This window comes from Gymnogyps californianus, chromosome 3 (assembly GCF_018139145.2).
Source record: "Gymnogyps californianus isolate 813 chromosome 3, ASM1813914v2, whole genome shotgun sequence".
NCBI classification, from domain to species: domain Eukaryota; kingdom Metazoa; phylum Chordata; class Aves; order Accipitriformes; family Cathartidae; genus Gymnogyps; species Gymnogyps californianus.
Genome location: NC_059473.1, coordinates 47,871,928 through 47,897,979, shown reverse-complemented (window position 1 = coordinate 47,897,979; position 26,052 = coordinate 47,871,928). Strand labels below are relative to the sequence as shown.

Below are 26,052 nucleotides of genomic sequence, written 5' to 3'. Positions count from 1 at the left end.
TAAAATATGCATACATGCTTAGTCACTCTTTCACTTGGGGGTAGAACAATTTGTCTTATAAAAAATGCAGTGCTTCAGAAAAATGTACGAAAAAAGAAAGAAGCACTGCATCCAACAGGACTAGCCTTGGAGGAATAGAAAAATTAAGTTTTGTTATATAAATTGCAAGAAGTTCTTTAGAGAACCTGAAATACATCCATACGGCTCAGCTACAGTTGTGCTTCTGCTCAACACTTTTACTATGCTCAATATTTTTTAAGAAATAATTTCCTTTCTTAATTAACCCATAATATTGGTGGAAACCAGGAGATGTGACTTGCCTTGAATAGCAGGTGGTGAAAGGAAGCATCTAAAAAAAAAATCTCATTGCCAATGCCACTGTTATTCAGTGGCATACAATAGTACAAACACTTGAAAATAAAGTAGGAAAACTTGGCTAGACAAGTATAGAAACAACTTCGCAAATGGCTCTGACTTTTACAATAGAAACCACTGGATATTACACTGGGTACTAATGTAAAACCAGAACTGCCAGCTAATTTGTTTCTGTCCTCATGTAGCTGAGCATCTTCTTTGTTTTAAGTGTTTGTGACTGCTCTAAGAACATGGGAATTAACACAATGGTAAATAGCAATAATCCAGCTCATTCAATATTGACCTACTACTAGATGCTTCACAGACAAATGGAAAGGTACATTACTATGCCTAATGAGTACAGCATTATCCAAGTATGAAGCTTTCAGAGAGAAAGCAGAATGAGTTTTAGGCAACAGCCAAAAAAAGTAGTTAGAGAAAACTGAAGCATCTATTATCTCAAAGACTTTCTGCAGTTCAGATATGTGGTGAAATGGTCCCATTTTCCACCCTGGCAATCAGCCATGGAGAACTCCAAATCCTGACCAGCTGTGTGCTCCTGCACCTGTTTTTCTTCGTACTTATTGGAGAAAAGAGAATGAATTTCCAGTTTTATTCCCTTTGCCAATATCAAAGAAGTAATTCTTGAGTCACAGGAGAATCTAATTATTCACTGAAAGTCCTGCTGACGTTCATTTGGTACTGAGCTGGTGCTGACAACATTGATACCCTGTCAAGGAAAGTCAGAAAGCATTTGTTTACCCAGCCACATCCAACAGCTCCCTCCAGGGCCTCATCTTTATATGCTATAGCCCACATCTTCAGGAGCGTGGGAGTATCTTTTGGCTTGCTTTATCGCTTTTCCAAGACTTCTGTTGGACCTGCTGCTAACGACAGTGATGAGCTGGCTAAACTGTTTAAATTTACACTTTCCGTGAATCCTTACTCCATATGTAAATGTAGTCTCCCTTGCAAGATCCAGGTGACAGACGACTATAACAAACTGTCCCAGTTTGGGGGCACCCTTATTCTGCAATATTTCTGAAATTAAGGAGCTATTCCAGAGATTGGGAAGTACAAAGATATTCTGAATATATAATGGGACTGAAGGGTTAAGTAATTTAAGAACTACTACTGACTACTAACCAGAAACTTCCTACTGCCAGCAGTTGTCTTACCAGGAAATCAGTCAGGGCTCAGGATTTTATCTTTCTAAATGGACATAAAACCATATTGTGTAGGTACTAAATTCTGCTTTCAATTTCACCAGCATAACCATGGAATGACTCCAGCAAGCTGTATAACTCAGAACAGAAATTGCTCACCTGTATTTATTGCAAGGGCCATAACTCGTAGACATATTATGGGGGTTTTCAAAGGATCATAAATGTTTTCTAAATTACATTTATGATTGTGAAACTATCACTATTTCATTACTGAAATACTGCCAATCATAGAGAATGACTGTTTGAGAGCAGCCAGCAACACTTTACCACAGAACTGGAGAAAAGAACAATTATGTATCCATTTTTTAAACTGTGACACGTACAGCATGAAGACATATTTAAAGCTACCTATAAAGCAAATGTCAGAAAAGCTGCTCAGTTAAAAATTAACATGAATTTTAAACTTTAAAAACCTGGAGAAATCATCTATTTTTCAAAATAAGAGAGTAGTAAACCATTTTTTTTCCATTTTAATTTTCAGAAGATAGCTTGTTTTGAAAGCAAAGCAGCTCATTTTTCATTTTAAGACATTTGAAATTCAAGCTATTTGAAATATTTTCCCAGATTTTTAATATTTCAATTCAAAGTGAAGATCAGAAATATAAAAAAAAATCTGTTTTTTTCTTTTTAAATTTGTTAAAGGTGTTCTTCTATAAATAAGTATGTGTGTGTTTGAGCCCCTGTCAAAGAGGTTTCCTAATGCTCTAACCCTGGACCAAACTGGCCAGTTCAGTTCCACTGATGTCCATGGTGTCTCAAATGTCAAAAGCAGCTCAGTTTGATCTGAAGTCTTTCTCTTCATCAGGTATTAATACTCCAAGATCAGCATTGGATACTAAGAACTAAATGAAATTCATATGACATTGTTCTTACCATCAGAGTCCTCCTGCTCAGGGTTGTATCTGAGGCGACAATTGTCCCTGTCATCTGGGACACCATCATTGTCATCATCAGGATCACAGGCATCTCCTTTACCATCTTTATCATGGTCAGCCTGGTTAGCATTGGGGATGTAAGGGCAGTTATCCTGGTTGTTCTGGTGGCCATCTTCATCTATGTCCTCATTGTTGTCACACTGGTCACCAACAAGGTCATTATCTGCATCAGTCTACCCAAAAAAATTTTAAAGAGTAAATTTATTATTGTTACTAAACACAAAAGTATGGATAGCCTGGTACTTAATTTCTCAACACTTCTCTTCAAGGACTTCTCTGGAGACAAGTGATATCATGATGACAACCGTGCTTAAAGCAGAAACATAACTTCAAACTAGTATGGCTACTTATTCTGCTATCAGCACATAAGATCTGGTCCCCAAGACGTTTCCAGGGCAGGTCTTTGGGCACAATCTTCATTGCTCTCAGTCTAGAGATCACAGGGGAGTATCAGTCTGGGCAGCACATTTTCTGATTGCTTCTGTATGCCTGATGTTACCTATCTGCACGTGGACCAACAAACTCAGGCATACCAAATGCAGCCCTGAGGCTGTACTCACTTGCCACGGGGGAAGAAAACAGTTCACCAAAGGCTTGAAGATGGATTAAAAGCATCGTCACCCTACTTCCCTTTCATCTGATACAAAGAGATCTGCCAATCTGAGATGTGCAAATGAGCAATACAGATCCACCTCTTCAGCTCTACAGTAAACAGGGACTGATAGCAATTCCTCTGCCCTTGCTCTGACTTTACCATAAAGGAAGCTGTCTCTAACATTTACCTGATCTGGATTATGCATCAATGGACAATTATCACACTGATCACCAACTCCATCACCATCTGTATCACTCTGGTCTGTGTTATAGACGTAAGGACAATTATCTCGTTCATTAAAAATGTCTATGAGGAAAAAAACAACAAAAGATTGAAGAAATCAGAATGATATAGCATCCAGCCCAGACAGCCATAGACTGTAGGAGTCACCAGTAAAGAAGCAAGGCTCTTAAGGGGTTCATAAGCTTTCTGATTGCTACAACATGATTGCTACAACATGAAATAGTGAAAAGACTAATATTAGAAAGAAAAATTATGGTATCAGTTCCACTTTTCTTGCTATGATAAAGTCTTCTATACGCATTTTCCTAAGGAATTTTGCTAGAGTAAGGGCTGATTATGTCTTAAGAATTTACCCTTTTTCATAGAATAACAGATAAAGGGGCAAGCTATTTTTCTTTTTAAATAATTTGATTTGCATTTTCTTCCCACCCTCTAAGAAATGGCATAGAACACACAGCTATATCATGGTGGAATTTCTGAAGAGTTTTGTATAGAAACAACTGCATTAATGTTCAGCTGCCTCAGCACTAAATAATTTAATTTTACAAGAAAATGTGCATCATTTATTGTACAGCATGCCAAATTTTCAAAAGAAACTGTTCCTCCTCAGGAAACTTTGTTATACAACCAATGATCTCCTTCAAAATTATAATACGTCAAAAAGAAACAAAATCAAGACATGTTGGCATATCTGTCTGGAAAGGATACAAGGACCCTTTCCTACATTATATGGTCCCTGGATATTTGCATAATCTTTCAGTCAATAACATATGATTATATTTTTCTTCAAATGCAGAACTATCATGAGTACTACTAAGAACCTGATGATTAGAAGGATGAGAGGACTTCAAAATGTTCAGAAGTTCAAGTCAGATAAGCATCCAAAAGTTTAAAACGTTACTGAAGAAAATCCAAAACTAGATTTCTTCAACTTCTAGTACTTCTGGATTATCATAAATTTGAAATGCTGCAGGGATATGATTTTTGAAAGACATTTAAGTGCTTTTCCCCCTCCTTAATTCTGATCAAATCTGGGTCATATAGGCATGTAGTGGTAGATGAAATAAACACCTTTAATAATATTTTAAGACACACAAAAAATGTGTATTTGGATTACTGTGGGCTTTGCATTATGTTCACAGAAAAGCAGATTAATTTCCTACAGATATTGTCTTAACCGCACAGATGTTCTGATGTTCTTTTCCCTCCCTAAAAAGGAAAAAAAAAGTCAACAGAAGTGTTATATTAGACCCTGATTACTTTGGAACACAGACGAAGAAAATAATTTTTTAAGATTACACTGATAAAAGACTTGCTGTGATTTATTCTTCAATAACATCCATTGTAGTCATTTAGGGACTTTATGGACAACTATACTACACTGGACAGATGAACCTCAGTCTTCTCCTTCTCCTGCATTTTCGAGCTGCTAGACCCAATTTTATTCCACGTATAAAAGCAGGTAGCCCATCTTACTAGACATAAAACAAAGTGTACTTGTGGAACAGCACTTAATTCTCAAAACTGAAAGCATACCGTCTCCATCAATATCCACAGCACATGAGTCACCCTCCCCATTATTATCCGTGTCAATCTGAGCAGGGTTGTGCACATAGGGGCAATTATCACAGCGGTCACCAACTTCATCCTTGTCATAATCAAACTGACGAGGGTTGAACAGAAGAGGACAATTGTCCTAGTAAGAAGAAATAGAAGATTTCAGAATATAAGTCACTACTCATGACAGCATAGTATGAAGTGGTAACTCTTCCTGTTCATCTTGGACAGAGGCCAAAAATCAAAATATTAATCGATTATTTTTTTCAATGGACAAGCTGTACCTACACTGAAGATCTTGGTGATAACGGGATGGCATCTGGACAGCCTGGTTCACTGTCTGGTTTTGTGTTTTTGTACAAGGCATGCGAAATGTGTTCCATATCTCACTAGGAGAGCAACAGGCATTTTAAATTGGATCTCTACTCAGATATTTCAACAAAAGTGTATCATCACTGGTACATGTGTTTTTTAAAAAAAATCAGAACATGTTGCAAAATCAGGCCAACTTCCGCTTCATATTATATTTTTTGGAAAAAATCTAGAATTGTTACTCTGACTTTTTTGAACAAACTAGTATCAATATTCTCACTTTTAAACCACATATTTTGATTTTTCAGTTTCAACAAGGATTAATTTTTTTTGTGGGTTGTGTTATATTGCATATGATAATAAAATGTAAAAAGTTTCCAAAAGTGAAGTTAAAATTAAATACTCTCATTGACCCAAAATATTTTTTCCCTGAGACCAATCCTTTTAGTGGAATTTTAAAAATTTCATTTCAGTTTAATTCCTAATTTGAAAGTGTGTCAGAACAAGAATTCTTATTTTTCACACATCCCCAAATTACACATGGACTTCTGCACAGGCATGAGGAAGTACTCAGTGTGGAAAGCAAAGAACGAAACGAAACCAAAGCAGTGGGAGTGAGGGCTACATCAGCATCATGGAATCTGAAGGGAGGTCATCTGGAAAAAATCTTTAAACTACTTTTCCTCTGCTAAAGCAAAAACCATTTACTAGGAAATAATTTTTTTAGCACAACATTTTAAATTCCTCAGAAATACATTTTATATACTCAAGGACAAGATATAGAGGCAAGTCAAAATGTTATACTGCTCATAAAACAACTTCTGGTTACAATTATATGTACCAAATCATACTATTTTATCAAATGATTATTTGGTTTTTTAAATATTCCAAATAGAGGCTCCATGAACAGAGTTCTAACCCAGCTTTAACCATCTGAAGCTCTAGAGCATCTAGGCTCCCCTCTGAAGAGAACAAAGAGGAACAGTAAATTCCTAAAACCAATTCACTCATCCTAAACATGTTCAGGTGAAGCCCACTCTGGAGGTGCCTCTGTCCTTTCGCTGAATGTACAGGGAGAACAGGTTTAGCCTAACTGCCTATCTTTTAGGGTCTGCAGGTAAATGAATTTCAGTCTTGTGGGCAGATCTAAAGGAGGAAAGTATGAACCAGGCTAGGTACTTTCCTCCTGTCATTTCCTCTTGATGCTGGCTGTGTTTATAGTTATTTTTATTCATCATAACTTGTTTCCAACATAGCTCAGATACAGTATTTACTAGCTTTTCAAATACAATGGACCTATCATTCTCCCATTGCAAAATAAAAAATCCAATACCACTTTCCATTAAACTATTTTCGTGCACACAACTGAACCCAGAACTGATACGGAGAATATAATTCAGCCCCAGGTTCCCCAGGCTGCTTTGCTCTGCACAGTGCTACTCTCCTTTGACCCAACATAGCTTTACTCTGCACCAGATATCATTCAGGGAAGGCAGTGCAGAATAACTCAGCTGAAGCTCTGAACAATAAAGCTCTCATATATTGTAAAGGTTTTCCTTAAAACCAGATGTTTAGGTCAAATGTACTGAAGACATAGAAATGCATCTTACTTTGTCATCTTCGACACCATCATTGTCATCATCCTCATCACAGGCATCTCCTTTGCCATCTTTATCAAAGTCTTCTTGGCCAGAGTTAGGCAGAAGGGGGCAGTTATCCTGGCCAAAAGAAATAATCAATACATTATGTTTACATTAGGTCAGAATGACTTGCTGGGGCAGAAGAGTAGATATGGTACACCAGAGACTATAAAACAAGAACAATCAGTCACAAATACTTTTTAAAGTGCCTGCTTGTTTGCTGCCAAAGATAGTAGTTCATTTGCTGCTTTCATATTGTAAAGTAAGTGACACGCATCTGCAAATCATTCTATTTTCCAGCTCTCCTTCTGTTAAAGGGATGTCTCCAGCAAATTTTAGATGAAACTATCTAGCAGAGAACAAACACACCACATGCATACACATGCACTCTTACATCAACTTTTTATAGACAACTCATGAAGTATGTTTGAAGTTTACATACAAAATGACCTGGTTTGGTTGCCAGAAAAACAAAGATACAAGTCAGGAGATGGTCTTCAGAAATAGTTGTTCATATGGAAAGTTACTGGAATGAAGTAGTACACAGCAATGAAGGGGAACACTGTAAGAAAGGGTTTTGAAAAATGTGCCTTTATACTGTTCTGCAAAACAGTACCTTTGCACTCCCATGGCTTTGAAAATAAAAGGCAAATGTATCTCTTTATTTTGTATCACAGCTTTGTAAAGAATGATTATTGTAAATGAGCAAGTCTTAGGTTACACTGGGGAAAAAAAAAAAGTGAAATAGTTTGCCAAACTTTTAACATGTATTCCTTTTTAAAATACTAAAATCAGCTAAAAATGGATTGCAATTCTACCACTGGCTACGAGTAAATACATCTACAAAAACCCACTCTGTTATTCTCACATTCCGTACCTACCTCAGACCAAAAATTAATCTGCCAATAGAGTGCAGAAACACCTTTTTTGTAACACATACCCTAAGAAAATGAATATTATAGTAAGATTCCTAGCCCTGTTTTCAATCTCAGTGGTTCTAATAATATAGATAATTCAAGAAAAAGAGAACTGGAAAATTTGTGCTAAGTATCAAAACCCCAATGCAACTCCAAATTTTTTATGGCATTTTTTTACCAAATAACTGTGAACAGCCTTGACTGTCCAACTCAACACTGACCAGTGACACAAAAAAAAATTTTTGAAACAATGAAAGAAATTAGTCGAAGCTTGCTCAATCACTTTGTATGTTTGTATCTATATGTTTTTCTGTCTGTCTGTATTCTGTATAGATTTGAGTCTAGTTTCACACAAATCAAGTAGTAAGGTGGAGACCTCACGGGTAGGAAGTTCCTATAAACTTTGCAAAAAGAGGTAACTGGGTAGAGGAGAGAGATCCTACCAGTGCACTCTAAAAGTCTCTTATTAGATATTAGAAAGAGGACTTATTAGACATTGCACCTTCCACCTGGGAACTCAGCCTTGAGGCACAAACCCACTGGAAACTGGGCTTCTTTGGTTCACCTATTGACAAAGTTGTGTGTTGGTATGATAATTCTTATGGAAAAAAAAATGCTACTTTCATGTGAATGAAAAAGAAATTTACACTAAAAGATATTGCTAAGATTTTGTTTGTATTATTATTTACAACTACTTTATTCATATAGCTTTGCTTAGACAGTAAGTTAATTTTCAACCATTATCAGCTCAAGCAAAGAAGCTTTGGTTTGCATTTTTTAAATCGAATTACTCAACTAGGATACTTCGTAATGAATATAAGGACCTGAAAATATCTGGTATTTTTAAGGTTGGTTTTTTTTTTCAAGGGGGGCAGGGGGTCCCCTTAAATGAAGTACTTGTGTCTGTTAGATCAACACATATTATAAAAACCATGAATCAACCTTTGGAAACATTTTTTTCTGAATGGGTTCAGCATGTTGGGTTTTTAATGAAAACTAATTATTTGTGTTACATCTTGAGTCAACATGTTGCAGATTCTGATGACAGGAACCAAAAAAGAATATACGAACTGCAATTGCTGAATTGGCTGGATCCACAATGAACAAAGATCAACATTTGAAGCTCAAATTTCCATCAATGCCTGAAACTCTTCTGCTGATAAAGCCCAGATTCACAACTTCAAGTGGATTACACCTGAGTGACTTCTGATTCTCTCAAACAGCCTGATTTCAAACTTTCCTAGTCTCTTGATCTGTATTTGTTTTTTTTAACCACTGTAGTGGTCTAGAACTCAGTAATTTTTACATTTCTTTCCTCATTTTTTAAGCAGAAGTTATTGTGCTAGAACTTCACGAGAGTTTAGAGGTAGATCACTTTAACATGGGAGAAGGAGAAAACAAAATGTTTCAGGTCGGGGGGGGGGGGGGGGAATCTAAAAACCTCAGGAGAGAAAGCATTGCCCTTGTAGCCATGACTGATTCAGCAAAATACTTGAGCACCTGCCCTAGTGAAAGCATGTAGGTAATCCAGCGTTGTCAGTGGTCCCATGGGTAGGTGTTTAAAACTGAGCACTTGCTTATGCCTTCTGCTCAGATAAAGCTCACTTAATCCCAGTTGCTTAATTTGCTGCGGCAAACAGTGTATGCCCCTCTGTATTGTGCCTGTCATTCAACCATCAGTGAGGCCACCACTCAGAACTGAGATCCAGGGAATTACCTGCCAGGGGGTGCCTTCAACCCTCAGCTATTTGAGCCATTGTTAAACTTGTGGACCTGGAACAACTTTCATCCTGGTTTTGCACAGCAGTGTAACTGCACCAGGACGAGACATCCAAGCGGGCTCACCATTTCTGAGCAATTTCCACTGGAAGGAACCTCAGGCCATGGAGCTGAGGAGGACTTACAGTGTGCTTCAGATGAGCACAGAACCACGTTCCAGGGAACACACCATGTTGGGCACCCACTGCTAAACCTACATACCACCATTTTTAGGCTCCCTGATGCTTATTTTCTCCTTGGTGTAGTAATGTTCCATTTTTCACTACAATGGCACAGCTGCAGCAGCAAGAGTGGAGAACAGTCCCCTGCCAGGTCCAGAGCCAATGGTGGCAGGCAGGTCATTCCCCTCATTCCTCTCTTAGATTCCTATTGCCAAAAATTATCTCAGGCTCTGAATCGAGTTTTCACAGAGTGTGACCTGCTTAAGTCTTAATTTAAAAGGAAGGGGTAGTTCAAGAAAGGATTTAGAACTGTAGACCTTACGTGGCTGTCAGTGTCTTGTTATAAGCCTTGCAGGTAGGACTTCATACTCACCTGTGCCCCAGAGATTCCTGTTTAGTTCTCACTAGCTGTGTGCTCCACACCCATGCTTTAGGCAGCTCCTGCTCAGTGTGCTAACTCTATTCACAAGCATCCCAACCTTCCGTGGATTCTGAGCAGGGAGAAATCCAAAGCAGAGGACTCTGGATTTCATTTTGAAAATCCCTTATTGGATCTAGTGTTAAGCGAATACACATTTCACAGCATCTCCTAGAAAATGAGCATGCTGTAACAGCCAAAGCTTAATGAAAGCAACCACCGGCTTGATGCTGAAAAGGGTTATTCACAACTATTTAGGCAAAAAGAGAGAAAATTTGGTTATGGTGTGGCATTTTTATCAACCTTTTTTACTTACCTTCACGCAATGGTATGTTGCATTAGCAGCACAGACCAAGTTATTATTAGGCCAGCCATCCAAATCCGAATCCTCACCACAGATGCGTCCATCACCAGCATAACCTGTCCTACATTCACATTTGTACATAGGATCACTGAAATGGCCCAGATAGATGCACTCTGCAGACTTATGGCAGCTGTGTGTCTTGTCCTTGCATGGATTCTCAGGTTCACAGACCTGTAACAGATAGAACGTACTCACTGAAACCTGATGATATTCGCAGCCAGCTCTGTGTGCCTCAACTTTGTCAAAATCAGGCCAGTTATTTAGATGCCTAAAGACAGGAACTTTGTTTTAATTGTGGTTAGTAAGTCACACTGCTCTGTCAGTTCACAACTCCAGACAATGTGTACAATGAAAATAATTAAAACAAACCACAGGAAAAATTGGATATTATTCAAAAAGCAATTAAAGTGATTACCATTTTCAGAACTCTATCTGCTTTCTTCCAGATGTCATTAATCCTCAGAAATTAACTGCAACAGAAAGTAGACTGTACTCACCTCTTTCCTTTAGTGTGCTGCCTGTCAGTATATAAGGACTATCTTATTTTCTTAAATCAGAGACCCTAATGAATTCTCACATTCCCCTCAAGTAAGTTTGTGTTACCTCTTTCTTATCACTTTTCTTATTTCATTGACATTATGTGAGAATCTTACACAGATGTCTTACATTTAGACTTCACATGTTGAACTAACCACAGATTCATTCAACAGCAACAAAGAGAAGGCATCCCATGACATCCTTTTTAATGTTTTTGTCTTGTCTATCAAACTGTACTCTTCAATATCACTTCCACTTCCTGCGGTTCTTCACCACTGATGGGTGTTGGCCCAATGGAATTCAGGGAGTGAGAACTTCAGACATACGTCTGACAACACCCACATTAACAGCAGCATTTATGGAGAGAACGATCCTGATTCTTCAGTTTCCAATCCCCAGAGTAGGTATATACACCTGAGAGAAAGGAGTGCAAAGCAGGGGAATGCTTGCTCCTGGCATTTTACACTCGTTTGGTGCAACTATGCAGATGGCTAGAGAAAATAAAACCCTTAAAACAAACAACCCCAAATTCAGTGTTTTGTTACTCAGACCAAAAATACCCTGGAACAGGAGTTATCTATTTCAGATTATCTTTGTTTGGTACCCAAGTTTATTGCATGCTTTCATTCACAGATATTTTCAGGTGAGAATTACTCAGTTTCAAAGCCATCAAATTCTCTTCGACATCACTTACTTGCTTCTCTGTCTTGGCAACTTCCAGCCCTACCCCATAGGGCTGACTTCCTTTATAGCGTGGAGGACATGGCAGGCAGTGGAAACCTGGATTTGTGTTCACACAGCGATGGACCTGATTCACCTTAAAGCAAACATCTGACACAGCTATACACTGCAGGAAAAGAAAGAAAGAAGAAACCAATTAGATGGCTGTGTAATTCCCAAATAACGAAAATTTCAGAGTGATTTCCTGATGTTAATGGAAACAAAGTCAATACCTCATCAAGATCCTCACAGATGGTACCATTGCCAAGGTAACCTGCTGGGCATGGCCCACATGACCAAGACCCATCTGGGTAACTGTTGCATTCTGCTCCAGGAAAGCAAGGATTTGACAAACACCCATCTGGCAAAGACACATAAAAGTGTAATAAAAGGCATGTAAATAATAAAAGGCATGTAAAACTTCATTTAAGAAACAGGGATGCTCTGTTCATTAGCTTAAATCACATCTGATGCAACAGACTCTTATAAAAACCCTTAGAATTAGGGTTATTAAATGCCTTTAATATACTCTTGATTTAGTATGAAAATATTACAGATTGCTACATCCAGTTGAATACATTACAACACATTGAAGCCCTGTTTAAGAAAGGCATCCTTGTTCAGAAATCAGTATTAAGAATATATATAAAATCCCACTCATCTAAACAGCACCCAAAATAGTTAAACGTGCTTTCCTGAAACAAAGGTATAATTAGTAGATTTCTGTAGTGTTAATTCATAATTATCCATTAAAGAAATAACAGCAATAATAATTACTCAGACTGAATAAAGAATGTCTAAATACCAACCAATTGGGCACTCCTTCTTATTGCACATATCATGTTGCTTGGTATCTCCCACACACGGCTTTCCTCCATACTGTGGCTCTGGACTGTTACAGAGGCGAGACCTCTCACGAATTCCTCCTCCACAGGTAACAGTGCAGGCAGACCATGGAGACCAAGGACCCCACTGGCCATTCACTAGGATACACAGAAGAGAGGAGAAGAGCATCACAGGCAATATACTGGGGACAACATTTGGTGCCAATGACAACAACCCTTTCTTCAGATCCCTGACTGGAGACAGTGTCTCACTACACACATAGTGTAAGGCTTTGCCAGCATCTTTCTTCCTGAGATAGCAATATTTCAGAAACAAACAAACAAATAAAAAATACCCAACTGCTTTATAGGCATTTTTTGGCCAATAATTCAAAACAACATGCCGTGTCCACTGGCATGGTGTATTTCCATTTAAGTTGATCAGAACAAGTACGGTGCCTTCAAAGCTCCCTACTAAGCTTTCATTTTGTTCAGAAAGCAGGGTGTGACCACAGGATACAAACTTCTGCTGAGCCAAACCTGACCTCTATGGCTTTTTAATGGCAACAGTATGCTCAGTAAGGTTGCAGCTATTATTCTTGTTTTGCAATCCATTCATCAGTGTATCTTCAATAGTATTGCTTGACTCAGTATAAATAACTTATTTCAATGATTCTTCTGCACATTTTATATTGGTACAACTCTACTGATCCTGTTGTCATCAATTCTGAATTTTCTTGCAATACAAACATCTTTGAACCAAACTTTGTGTTTGTTCTCAGTACTGCAAAAAAACATGAGGGCAATGGTGTGTGTCCTTAAATAAATAACCTTTTCACTAACTTCACATTCACAGGTAGACCAAAAAATAGATGAAGCATGTACAGCTATTTAAGTACTACTGGGTTAGAAGCTTGACATCAGTTTCAAGCTCATATCCCATAAGTAGAAAGGAAAGGCTGAACAGAGGAGGGAATGAAGAAAGATACCAAAAGGGAAAAAAGTGAGGAAAAATTATATGAAAGGAAAGTGAAAGTGAGTGGAATGAATGGTCTCTAAAAAGGTTAAAAAGTGTAGATGAGGAAGAAAGAATTATAATAAGAATTAAATGTGTTGAATATGTGTAAAATATGTATGCATACTTTCAAAGAAACCTGGCTATTGGGGGACTGCATGTCTATTCCTAACGTACAGTATCAGCTTCCTTTTAGATAGAAAGTGTTTATATTTTTGATATGCAGAGATAAATCACTAAGTTATGAAACAAAAATTTCTGAAACTTTTAGTGTTTAAAGCCAAATTATAACTTTGGAGATTTACAAAACCTCTGACTGTATTGTTGTCTTCATTTTAAAAGCACCTTTGTGTGTTATTTCACTCCTAAGCTACAAATTACATTTTCCATCATAGAAATTCACTGTAATTTAGATCTGAATAAAGCGAAGAAATTCAGCTGGAATATTATTGCATCACCTTGGATTCAAGACCACAGGCATACCTGGACATGGAACCTTCTCACACTTCTCTGTTTCACGCCCATTTCCCACACAGTTTTTCCCACCCATCTGGGGGATAGGGGAATTGCAGAGGCGGATGCGGGTGATATTTCCTACTCCACAGGTAACTGAACAGGAAGACCAGGGGGACCAGTGACTCCAGCCACCATCTTGACGTACTGTCAGAGAAAAGAGCAAAACTCAAGGAAATAGCCCACCTGCAGCAGTAATACAAACTCACTTGTGAAGTTAAGCTTCTAATAAGCCTCTCACTACATCTGATGAATGTCCCATCTCTTTCCTACCCCTGTCCCTTACAAAGCCCAGCATGTCAGCTCAGGCATTCAAGTACAGCTTTCTCAAGAATCTCAGTGACCAACTTATGACTAACATGGATGTTAGATATTTTACTTAAAAATAAACTTGTTCCAATGAAACAAACATTTGTTTAAAATGTACTTTTGGACATCTAGCAGCTTCAGCAATAGCCTTAGGTACTATAGTAGCCTGGATATAGCAGATACCTGTAAAAGTATTAACTACAGTTCTGGAGACAGAGCATGATCCTTCTAAGTGCCTTAACTATAAAAGCAGTTTGATATTTTGCAAAAGTCTTCTATGATTACTGTATTCCTAAACGCTACTAAGCTAATGGAATGGGCCGATAACCATGAATGAATGGCAGATCAAAACATGGCCCCATGTATCATGATTATGAACTGAGTGTCATCTCCAAACTGACTTCAAACAAGAGACTCCAGTTCATAATGTTAAAGAAAAGATGACCCACTATCTTTTTGTTTAACAGAGCTGAGCCCAGAATGCACATACCTATTAAACTGTCAGGAAAAGGAGAAATATTTGAAAGGGGGGAGATGACAAAGAATCTAATGATAGCTACTTTAATTATGCATAGATGAGTGTTCAAATACATACTGTCCTGACTAGTGAGCGTTCATAGGAAATCCAGATTAAGCTTGGTTTTGCTTAGAGATGTCCAAAGAAGCTTAAAGAAGGGAGAAACTTCATTACTTACTGCGATGGTCGCATTTCTTAAAGCTGCACATCCTTGTCTGGATGTGCGGACCTGTACAAGCGCTCCTGGTGACATCACACGACCTTCCTCGCATCTGAGTCCCAGAGCCACAGGTAACTGAGCACTTTGTCCAGTCTGACCATGGTGACCAGCCTTCCTCGCTGTCATCAGCTGCAGAGCAAAAGGTACGAAAAAGTGCTTAGCATTGAAAGTCACTCTATTATCCTATTCAGAAGATTTTCACTTCTCTTTTTCTGTAGAACATGTACTTTGCCCTTTGGATCTCTCTTTTTCTAATTTTGCTTTCCCAAGCTACCACTGAAGTTAGGGAACTACAGTTTAATGTAATGAGAGGTTAGCCCAGATAAGAATCCTGGATCTTCATGAATTTGCGTACGGTGTGTCTGCATGACGCACTGACATTTGGAGGAAGAAGAACATCTTCTCTCTAGAACGGACTGAGCCAAAAACTCAAGTCCCAACTGCCTTTGACTTCAGAATACAGGTCAGTATGATGAGATGTAGCCCCACCTCTGAACACAACGTAAGGGTGAACATGATCAAGAGCACATTGTAAGAATATGCCCTATGCTCTGAATAGGCAAAAAACCTCTGAGTATATTCCAGTGCATTTTTATTTAGAACATTTAAGCAACCATTTTCTTCTGTAACAGACCTATCTAGTACAGAGTGAAATGTACTGAACCCACACTGAAGTCACTTAATCAGTGAAATTATTAAAACTATTGTCACTCCAAAGTCTAGTTCACAGGCTGCAATGCTGTCTTAAATGTGGAACAGATTGTCAAGGTTCATAAGTAAAGCATTACACCAAAAGAGGATATATGACAGAGAAGAAATAAAACAGAGTAACAGAATGACAATAACAGAGAGGAAAATTAACTTGCGCTCTTAATAAATATTGCATCAAACTGCATGGAACTTTTGATCTGGAACTTAAACATCTTCCGTAAGGAGACAAGAAGATATCGTCACCTATGTTAGTCTGTTTTAACCAGGCAGTATGGAAAAGAAACAACAGTGCACAGTGCTATTGCAAACCAACAAAAATCAGAATGTCCAGCCCTGAAAAACATGACTGGGGAGGAGCAGCATCTAACCTTCAGTGTCCAACTTAGCTAGGCAAATTATCAGCTTACTTCTAAGCAACCAACATAATCACTGAAGAGAGACCAACTCCTCCAGAAGGTAACTGCAAGCAGCCAAGTTACTTCATATGATCTTTGTATACATATAAGTTTTATATTTGATCTTACCTGCCTTGACCTCTTACTTGTTTTGACCTTTCCAACACACTAGTAGTGATTTTAAATATTGCCAAAGAGTATCTTTCTCTTTGGCTAGATACTCACAGTGAGAGCAGATTGGACAGCATTCACCTTCAACAAAAGATGGATCAGCACAGGAGACTGCTGGGCAGGTGATTTGATGGCACACAATTTTAGAATCCTACAGGCAAAGAAATCAACTTACTGACTTATGCTCACATACAGAGGCAAATAAAGGTGGGCATCTGGGGAAGTTTCATGTGTGGAAATTATTTGATTTGTTCTAACTCTCATGGACATGGGGACTACTTTTTATAAATATCAGTAAGTCTAGGCCAAGCTCTGAGTAAATGTGACCTGACCTGGACAGTTGGGCTGGATTAAACTCAGTATCCATTTCTGCAGAGAAGAATGTTTCCAAAACCTTACCTGGCAGGTGCACTTGGTGCAGCTATCTACAATCCAGCTTTCATTATCTGCAAAGACACGGCCATCCTGCCAGCAAACTGACTGGTTCTTCAGTGTTTTGTTAGGCCCAATCAATTCCCACATAATTTGGTTCTCTTCAGACTAGAAGATGAAGTAAATGAAAACAAATTGTGTACTTTGAGCAAACTGTTTTAAATAAACAAAACTGAGACACTACTGGATTTATTCTACCATTAAAAAAAAATGTATACTTTTACATATTCACGTACATAAAGAAGATGATCTCAGGTACTGCAATACTGCATAGCAATTCTTCAGATAACAGTACAAATACAGTCACACAATACTAAGGGAAATCTGTTCTTAGCAGTTTTGCTTTCCTCTAGTACAGCTCATCTTTAGATGGGAAGATTTTAGCCCTGAGACATATGGCATAGTGATAAACTTCCTTCAGAAAGAAATAACTGATTCAGAATAAGAAGAGGGGCAGACTTAGTAAAATGTCACCATCATACTTCAACTATGGAAAATCCCATACATTTACTTACAGTTTAGGTACCCTATGTAGCCACTTGCTGATGTATTTATAAATGGTATAAGCACGGTAACAATGCTTTAACAGTACACAGGCAAGGTTGGGTTAGCTTTCCATTTCCAAACCTGCAATAACCTTTAAGAGGACTATTTCCCCTGTGTATGACTGCATGTGTGTGTGCTCTTTTAAACCCAGCCTGTGAAAACCAAGCCTTCATTAAAGTGTTATACTCATGAACTACCTAACTAGTCACTTTGAAAATGTAGGTCATCTCTACATTACGTAGGTATACCAACAGGTATACACATGTACATACAGAAATCTCTATTAACTGTCTCTGGTATTAAACAAAGAAGGAAAGAGCACTGCGCAGCAGACCTCTTTCAGTTCTTCAGACCTACAGGTACCTACCACTTTTTGGAGGTTATCAGCTAAGTTGTTCACCACGATGCGCAGGCCGGTGAGCTCTGTGAACATCGTTCCCAGCTCTTCACAGGAGCGGTCGCAGAACTCAGCCTTCTTCTCTGGTTTCTCACCCACATACTCAGTTGTGACAGCGGGGCTCAAGTGAAGGATTTCAGTGCTCTCGTTGATGGTGTTCACTTCAGCTGGTAACAAGCGAGGGAAAGAGAAGAGTGGCATATACAAAGTTCTTCCAAAGATTACAGATTCCTGCTGAAATCACAGATTGGCACCCATGGGTAGGGTTTAAACACATCTATTTTGGCACAGCTTCATGCTAGATTATACCCATGAATAAAAGAGAGGGGTTAGATGTCAGCTGGTTCCAATTATAGGCTTTCCCTTTTCAAAATTAAGAGTCAAGCGGTGTCTCACATGGCCCTCACTTTAAAACACTGTTGGCACTGCAACACATTAATTTATGAAGAAGGCGTAACAAAAGGTATCAAAAAAGCAAACCCATTTTATCCACTCAGAGCTATGAAAGGTTTCAGATTTTTTTATGACCTATCACATTTTCTCGATGCAGAGAAAAAGGCAGGAGAAAGAGTTTCCTTGCATAAAGTCATTGTCCTTGTTCTGCTCATAAATTCCATGATTACTTGGATCGAATTTGGATCATTATGCAATTTATACCAGACTCTGGGCTGCTCTATGTTGCACTGCCTGGTGTTAAACTCAGAGGAACTGTTATAATGGTAGTTTAATTCTGAAGTGAAATGGAGATCAAGCTATGATATTTGATTCGTCGCTCCAAACACTCCTCCATCAGGCACATCATAATTAAAACAGAACTTTGCATGCATTATACAGGGAGAACTGGACATGTTCTAATATAGTTTAAAAGACCTCCCTGTTTATAGCAAATTCTTGAAAGACAACATAACAGAAAGCATCAGCAGTAATTAATAAAAAAGAACATAGATAACTAAATAAAACAGTCTGGGTTCTGTTAAGCATTTAAATCTCCACCAGGTGACTATCTTATGGATTCCGTGGAAGCTTTCTCTAAGGACTCCATGGTACACTCAAATTTGGTATCAGCTATACAAAAATCCATACTGCCCTGTCTCTCACTAAAGACTTGTTTACCAGATTTAGTAATGTAATAACTCAAGGTTACCAAACAGAAAGAAGAAGCAAAGGATATAGCAATTTAAAAAGAAGAAATCAACACAGGAATGTGTGCCATAAAACATATGCTTCAAAACACCCCAATACCATTCAGTGTTGACAAGTCACAGAAGGTGGCAATACTTCAAAAAATTTGAGGGCTTGATTTGATGCTTGACTATACAATGTAAAGTATTATATTTAAATGTAGACGCAATGAAAATGGGAGCAAAGTATTCTTCATTCATTTAGAAGGCTAAAAATAAAAGAACAAAGAACCAACCCATAAAATGACATTAAAAAATTACTTCTCAACCATACTTAAAATGATTGGCTTGATGTGCTTTTAAATTAGCTATGAAGTATCTGCCGCTAGCCAAGGTCTACAAAAAATTGTTCGCAGTATTCCAGAGTTGAAGTAATTGTCCAGCTTCACTTACAGGATGGGAGAAAACCAGTATACCACATAGCAGATCAGAATTCTGTGTCATAACTGTTTACTTCAGCTGCTTTTTGATTCCCTGGAAAGAATGCAATTTTCCTACCGCACTGAAACACTAGGTTTCTCAGATTCCCCCATAGCACTTCTCAGGTCATTAATTTCATATTTTTCAAGCCAATATGGTGTGTGCCTTGACCGGAACATTCTGAGGACATTAATAAAGCTGCAATCTCAGCAGGAAACATAAACCAAAACTATGTTAGAAGAACTAAATCCACACTTCCTACTGGTACTTGGCAGTGACTGAAAGAAGATGCCTGGGGATCACTGGGAAATCAGTTCTTTGCTGCTGGCTTCCTGCTAATTTCCTAAGGACCACATGATTATCTTTAAAATGAGAAACCAGAAGAGCAGAATGTGCATCCTTTCACATATGCAAATGTCATTCTGTTGATCTAGCTGAAGAAGGGATTTTATTGATGTGCCTATTTAGGCATGTTTTTGTCATCTCCTATACAGCGCTGTGTATAAGTCCTGCCTAAAGTATTTGCAGCCACCACACTACAGAGATACTTTCCTACCCTCAACCCAACAGCAATCCCAAGCTACCATTTCACCATACCTCACATTCTCATACTAAGATTAAAGATACAGTAGGAAAACACAGTGCTGTCTCTGAAAAAGCAGCAGGCTTTTTGTGTCCTCAGAGCTGAGGCACTTCACTGGTAACATCTGCCATGCTGTTATGGGACACTCACCTGTAAATATGGCATCTTAGTGCCTGTACCTCAGCTCAACAAGTGGGCCATCAAAATGGGAAAATATGTACCTTGTGGTCAGTAAAATATCGCCCATGGCTTTTCAACTGCGCTAAGTAAGCTGGATAGGCAACGCCAGAAAATCAGCCATGCACGTAACAAGCCTCCTAAGTAATTTTGATGGCCTCAAGCCACAGTGTGCTATTAGCCCTCTTCTGTTGTTGCACAAGGAATTTCCATCTTGTAGCATTCTCTTGCTGTTGCAAAGTAAAAGTAAAAATACTATGAATTGAACTATTTGCTAAATACATCCCAGGAAGGATAAAACAAAAAAAACAAATCTGAAAATTTGGCAGCTGACAGATGTGATAAAAAATACATTAAGAAAATATTATCTGTGGGCTATAGCTGCAACAGCTGAAGAGTATAAGAATTCCTCCTAAGGTATGTATCAGCATGCAGAACTCCGTTAACCCTTTAGGCTCTCATTGGCTTCCTCTTCATAGTAGAAGTACAGTAACATCTCATTTCTACTTGGTGATATTTCAAAACATTTGGTCACACTATTTCCCTTTGTGGTAATCAACCAATAATAATATAAAAGATTTGTAGACACTGTCTTTTGTTGGTTTTACTGGTTAAATCTGTCTACACCTAGGGATCCCATCCTCTTGACTGAGACTGTTCTGCCTCTGACTGCTGAACGTGCCCTCAAGGTTCTACCTCGACTGCTGGGAATTTTCTTTCCACTGGTAAAAGAAGCAGGATAGCTGAACTGCATCCTTCCTGAAACCATCCTTCTCTTTTATTCAGATTACAATTAGACCTAAATACACGTTCTGTTTTCCCACAGCAGTTCTGCTCCTCAAGCATTTTCTTCCACTAACAAAGTCGAAAACTAGTAATCAGTAGTTCTGAGTAGTTTCTCAGTAGCTTCTGAGTACAGAAAACAGCTTGGCTGGGAGAGATGACAACCAACAAATGAGGGCATGTCTTGTTGCCTGTGCCATCTAAGGCCACTTCCATTCTAGCCCACGTGACTCATTTCTAACACATCGTCACACTTGTGTCTGAGGTCCTGCACCAGGGAACACCTCTGGAATGTATGAAATAACCAACCAATATCCTTTATCAAGATTTAAAAACAGACTAGCAAACTCAGTTAAATTTTTTGTGCATATACATATATACACACACCCCTGTGTAGATATATACATATATCTATATACACACATTTATATATCTTACAGAGAATTTTCATTACAAAATCTCAATACTCTGGCCCCCTCTGAAGAAGTCAAGACCTGCTACTGCTTAATTTCTGGGTTTCGCATAAACAAGAAAAAAAGTTGAATACAGTCTGCTTAACTGATTTGCTCTGTGTCATATGTTTTAGCGAAGTGACAGAAATAATGGCATTTCAGATGGCAGGAGTTTCAAATAAAACCCTGAAGTCCTGACTGCCTTGTGCACCCACCACATTCCTCTGATGAACTCAGTTGTCTCTGATTCTTGACTGAGCTCTTGCCAGTTACAAACACTGGAAAGTAAAACAGCCAGCACTTCCCGTGAGCTCGAGTACAAAACCTTAGTGCATACTTGACAAATTTTCATAACTCTTTCATGATGAATCCAATATACTCCCCCACACAGAGGGCTCCCCTCCTGGTGAGGTCAGCATGAACTGGACTAACAAGAACACGTCAGCCTGTCACATACATGCCTTCCATAACTCTTTGGTTTTTTTCTTATTTTCCTTAGGTTGCTTTGATTAACAATGCTTTGGGATTCAAACCCAAAGCCTCTTTTAGTCAACAAACTTATTGCCAAGGAATTCAGTGTCTTTAAGACTTGCAGACTTGTTCATGGGCCCATTGAGAGTCAGGAGCAGAATTCAGAAGCAACATTACCAGTCTTGTGCTCAAAGAATCATGGACATCTCATGGAAGAATGTAGATACTTTCATACATATGCATTTTTCCTTCTATTTCTATTAATTTCTTGCTTGACAGCTTTTCTCCCAACTTAAAAACAGAAGCTTAGAGTTACAAACCTAAGCAATAAGAACTGCAATAGTAGGCTAGAGAGTAGAAATAGTATCTCAAGATAGCTAAAAAATACGTTCCTATATGTCACCATTTACATTTCTCATTTTCAGAGTCAAATGAATGGTATTAATGAGGTAAAAAAGCCTTACTTGACTGGCTTCTCTGGCATCCTTTTTTACGCAGAACATCCTCTATTGAAGTATCAAAGATTAACTGAATATTTTGCAAAAGACCCTGTAATAATAATAAAAAAAAGAATTAAAAACCAGTTAGATCAATTTGGGAGTAACTAATAACTGATCTGTCTCAATCTCATGCTACTGACTGGATTCAGCCATAAGTAAATATGTAAAAAACAATCTACAAGGCATTAAACCTGACACACACTGAAAAAAAAATGTGTTTATAGTTTTGTTATATACAATTTCAATAGTACAAGCAACAAAATTAGGTATGTTCTGAAATAAGTCATAACAAAAGTTATTAATCAGCTATGAGCTCAAATCTCCATTTTCATAGCGCACATTTTAGATTGTAGCTCTACAAAACATTCGTCATGAGGTCAAACCCAACTTTTGAAGTTCCTGCCCCATCGCACTTCCATCCTTAGCCAGTCATTCCCATGCACCATACTTCGCTGCCTCCTCACTTGTGCTGACACTACCGTGAGACAATACTGTAAAACCAGACTGGTTTCACTTAAAAAAAAACTCAAAGAAGAAAAAAATTACTTTAAAAACAGATTATTTCAGTGACCCACTTAACAATACAGCTACAGAACCAGTTCTATGAGCACAACTGATGGAGAAACTTAGTCATGGAGGCAGGAATGGAGAGGCTGTGGGCAAGAACTTCTGGCTTCCCTGCCAAAACTGGTCACCCCATGGAACCACACTCCAGCATGTCACACTCTGGCTGACAACTAGACGGCACAGCAGCATGAGAAAGACAGGGCTTTTCAAATTTTTGAAGCCATGAGTTCAAGTTTGACTTCAGCTGTGAGTGAAAAGAAGCCATCCTTAAAGCACTTGGGCCAGATCACATCACTGTATGAGGCAGGAGGTAATCTTCATTTTATAGGAAAACCAGAAAGTTTGTAATTGCTTCATTTTAAAACAAAAGAGAAACAATAAATGTTTTCCACAAAAAGAAAAAAAAAGATCTCATTTACAGGACTGATCAAAACATTTTGTTCTAATTTTTTTCCAATTTTTTCTTTCTTTTTTTTTTTTTTTTTTTTTTAAACATTGAAGTGAAGGTTATTCAGAATGGCAAACCGAGATATTCTGTTAGGGCATGGACCAACACCACATGCTTCAGCTCCATTAAAAATTCTCTTTTTTTCTTCCTCTTTCAAATAAAATTTAAAAATATTGACAGGCTCTTATGACTTGAATAGAAATATTTCAATGGAAAAATAGGTCTTCAAGAAATTTCCAAAGAATTCTACAAATCACCACAAAAATGCAACATGTTTAGAAGTCTTATATCTGGAAAAGAAAGTGGATGGTTGCATAGGAAAGCCCATAAACTGGTTTTGTGCACTTTTCCTGGACCTAGACTTTGCTTTACCAGTCCTTTGCTTTCAGGAATCTCAAATGCACACAACACAGATCCAGCAATGAATAAAAACACACTCTGAAGAAATTCTGCTTGGAAACACCTGTGCCCCCATCAAATCCAAGAGGCATTGGGAGAACAAAACTGCACCTATCACATCTCCTCAAACTACTTGCAGTTACTTTCTTACCTCGCCAGAGACACAAGCTTCTCCAGGTTACCTACCCTGAAATGATTCTCCCGAATGGACCCTTTCGCCACATACATTCTGCTGTTCTCTGCTTTCAGCTGCTCATAGAAAGGCTCCTCCAGGATGAAGCTGTCAATAAGGTCACAGCCAACATAGAGGTTGTAGTTCTCCCCTGTTATTTGCACGGTGAGGTTCTTCCACTGTGAGTCGGCGAGGTCCACGTCTTCCAGGGAAATCACATTCTGGAAGCCATCCACCCAATAGATAAGGTCCAGGGTGTTGGCCCGGCCATTGGAAATGATCTCAAACTGCCTCTCACTGATGCCAGGACCCTCTAAAGCAAGGATAGTGCCTCTAGATTGCCTATCCTGTCTCAAGGTGGCTGAAAGGATAAAGCCCTCATTCTGCCGTATGAGTTTGACAATCTTTTTTAATTTCTCTGGTTTACATGGAGGTATATGGTCAAACCGAATGAAACGATATGCTGGGAAAGCGGGGTCTGGACCCCGAAACAATTTCGCTCCAACTGTCTTTCGGTTTATGTTACTGATTTGAAGTAAATCAAAGGTAGTCTCCTCTTCCTTGTCACCATCTGAAAAAGTTAACAGTGTGTGACAATGTGTCTACAAAAAGTCTTATAAGAAACAACTCTGCACACTATACTTAGTAACTGCAACTATGTGACAGATGTAAGGATCAGCAGAGTAAACCCAGTACTTTCCTACTTCCACAAACAGAACCGTTCCTACTAGCGTGCAAGTGAATCGTGTTTTCCACCTGTCATTTCTGCTTACATGACAACTCTCTCCTTCTATGTGTGTAGGTATAAATGTTTGTCATGTATATGCCTACATACGGATGCACGTAACAATGTATTCATTAAATATTTTTAATATATATGAATGGATAACGAAGTTGAGCCAATTTCTATATTTTGACTATCAGCTAATAAAAATCAAATTATGAGAAGCCATGTGGCCACACGACAACAGGAAGCAAGAGATTTGCTTTTTAAAGATTCAGGTCAAGAAGTCAGATGTAAATGAGGGTCTGGCACTGTGCCAATTTACGTTCTACTTATATTTGGTCTGTAGAGGTCTATTTCTCTACCTCTGTCTTTTTAAAATGTTCACCCCACTCAGTGATTCTGTTTATGTTACTTTCACCATACATTTCCACTGCAAAGTAAAGTATAATAGCAATTATTTCTGAGATTATATACATTTTAATCAATAATTTCCGAAGAAAGCAATTTTTAGATATTTATTGGGGTATCTTCATTTAGCAGTAGTAAGATATATCTACCAAAAATACTCCCAGCAACTGCACTTCTAAAAAAATCATATATGATTACTTTGCCCACTGTAGCTCAGTTAAGCCAATGTTTCACACCAACTTCTAGCTTTGGGATTTACTCTATATCTAGTTAAGAAGTGTCAGAACTTACCCTGAGCATCTGAGGAAACCCATAGGGTTATCAAGACAGCAAGCCACAACAGCCCACTCCTTTGCAGCATAACTCCTATTAATAAACCAAAAAGTAGTAAGTATTAGGGAAATAATATTTATCAACTACAAATATTTTAATTTTCCTTGTGAAATGCCATGAACAGAACTCTCATTATAAGCAACTATACATATAAAATCAGAATTTCTATCTTGTCTGATTCTTGTAATACTTCTTCTGGGGTTATTCTTGATGCCAGAAGTAAAACATGACATCAAGTGAAGGGAAGAGGAATTCTGGACGCTAAAGCTCCTTTTTATGTAAGTGTCCTTAATAATAAAAATAGAAAGACATACAGAAAATATACACTATCATTTTCTCCACAATATTTCAGTAGCTGGCATAGGGACCACATGACAGTACACAGGATACAGCATATTAGTAGCTGCATCTTTACTTTGGAGCACACTGTTCAGCTGAAATTCCTTGTAGTATAATGGGATCTCACTAGATGCCGGTTCTGAGTACTAGGGGTACTTTTCAGTACCTTTTTCAGTGCCATCATACAAACTCCTCTCTCTTTCCCGTATCTATATACCATTTACCCATTCTTACAATCCTCTGTACCCAACCATGGCTGGATAAAGTGAATTTTAACGTGATGC

The 26,052-nt window shown here is 38.2% G+C and overlaps 1 protein-coding gene across 1 annotated transcript in view; it reads right to left on the bottom strand.

The window, feature by feature from the left end:
- The window catches only part of THBS2 (thrombospondin 2), a 35,078-nt gene that overhangs the window by 8,323 nt on the left and 703 nt on the right, over positions 1-26,052 (bottom strand). Inside the window, exons 2-17 of the mRNA XM_050893437.1 lie at positions 25,388-25,462; positions 23,976-24,532; positions 22,340-22,424; positions 17,779-17,975; positions 16,833-16,973; positions 16,488-16,584; positions 15,115-15,285; positions 14,081-14,257; positions 12,568-12,741; positions 11,992-12,119; positions 11,733-11,885; positions 10,454-10,672; positions 6,833-6,940; positions 4,890-5,049; positions 3,298-3,416; positions 2,454-2,688 (exon numbers count right to left, since the gene is read on the bottom strand). Coding sequence (XP_050749394.1) covers positions 2,454-2,688; positions 3,298-3,416; positions 4,890-5,049; positions 6,833-6,940; positions 10,454-10,672; positions 11,733-11,885; positions 11,992-12,119; positions 12,568-12,741; positions 14,081-14,257; positions 15,115-15,285; positions 16,488-16,584; positions 16,833-16,973; positions 17,779-17,975; positions 22,340-22,424; positions 23,976-24,532; positions 25,388-25,462 — 2,796 coding nt within the window. The remainder of the gene's footprint in view (positions 1-2,453; positions 2,689-3,297; positions 3,417-4,889; positions 5,050-6,832; positions 6,941-10,453; positions 10,673-11,732; positions 11,886-11,991; positions 12,120-12,567; positions 12,742-14,080; positions 14,258-15,114; positions 15,286-16,487; positions 16,585-16,832; positions 16,974-17,778; positions 17,976-22,339; positions 22,425-23,975; positions 24,533-25,387; positions 25,463-26,052) is intronic.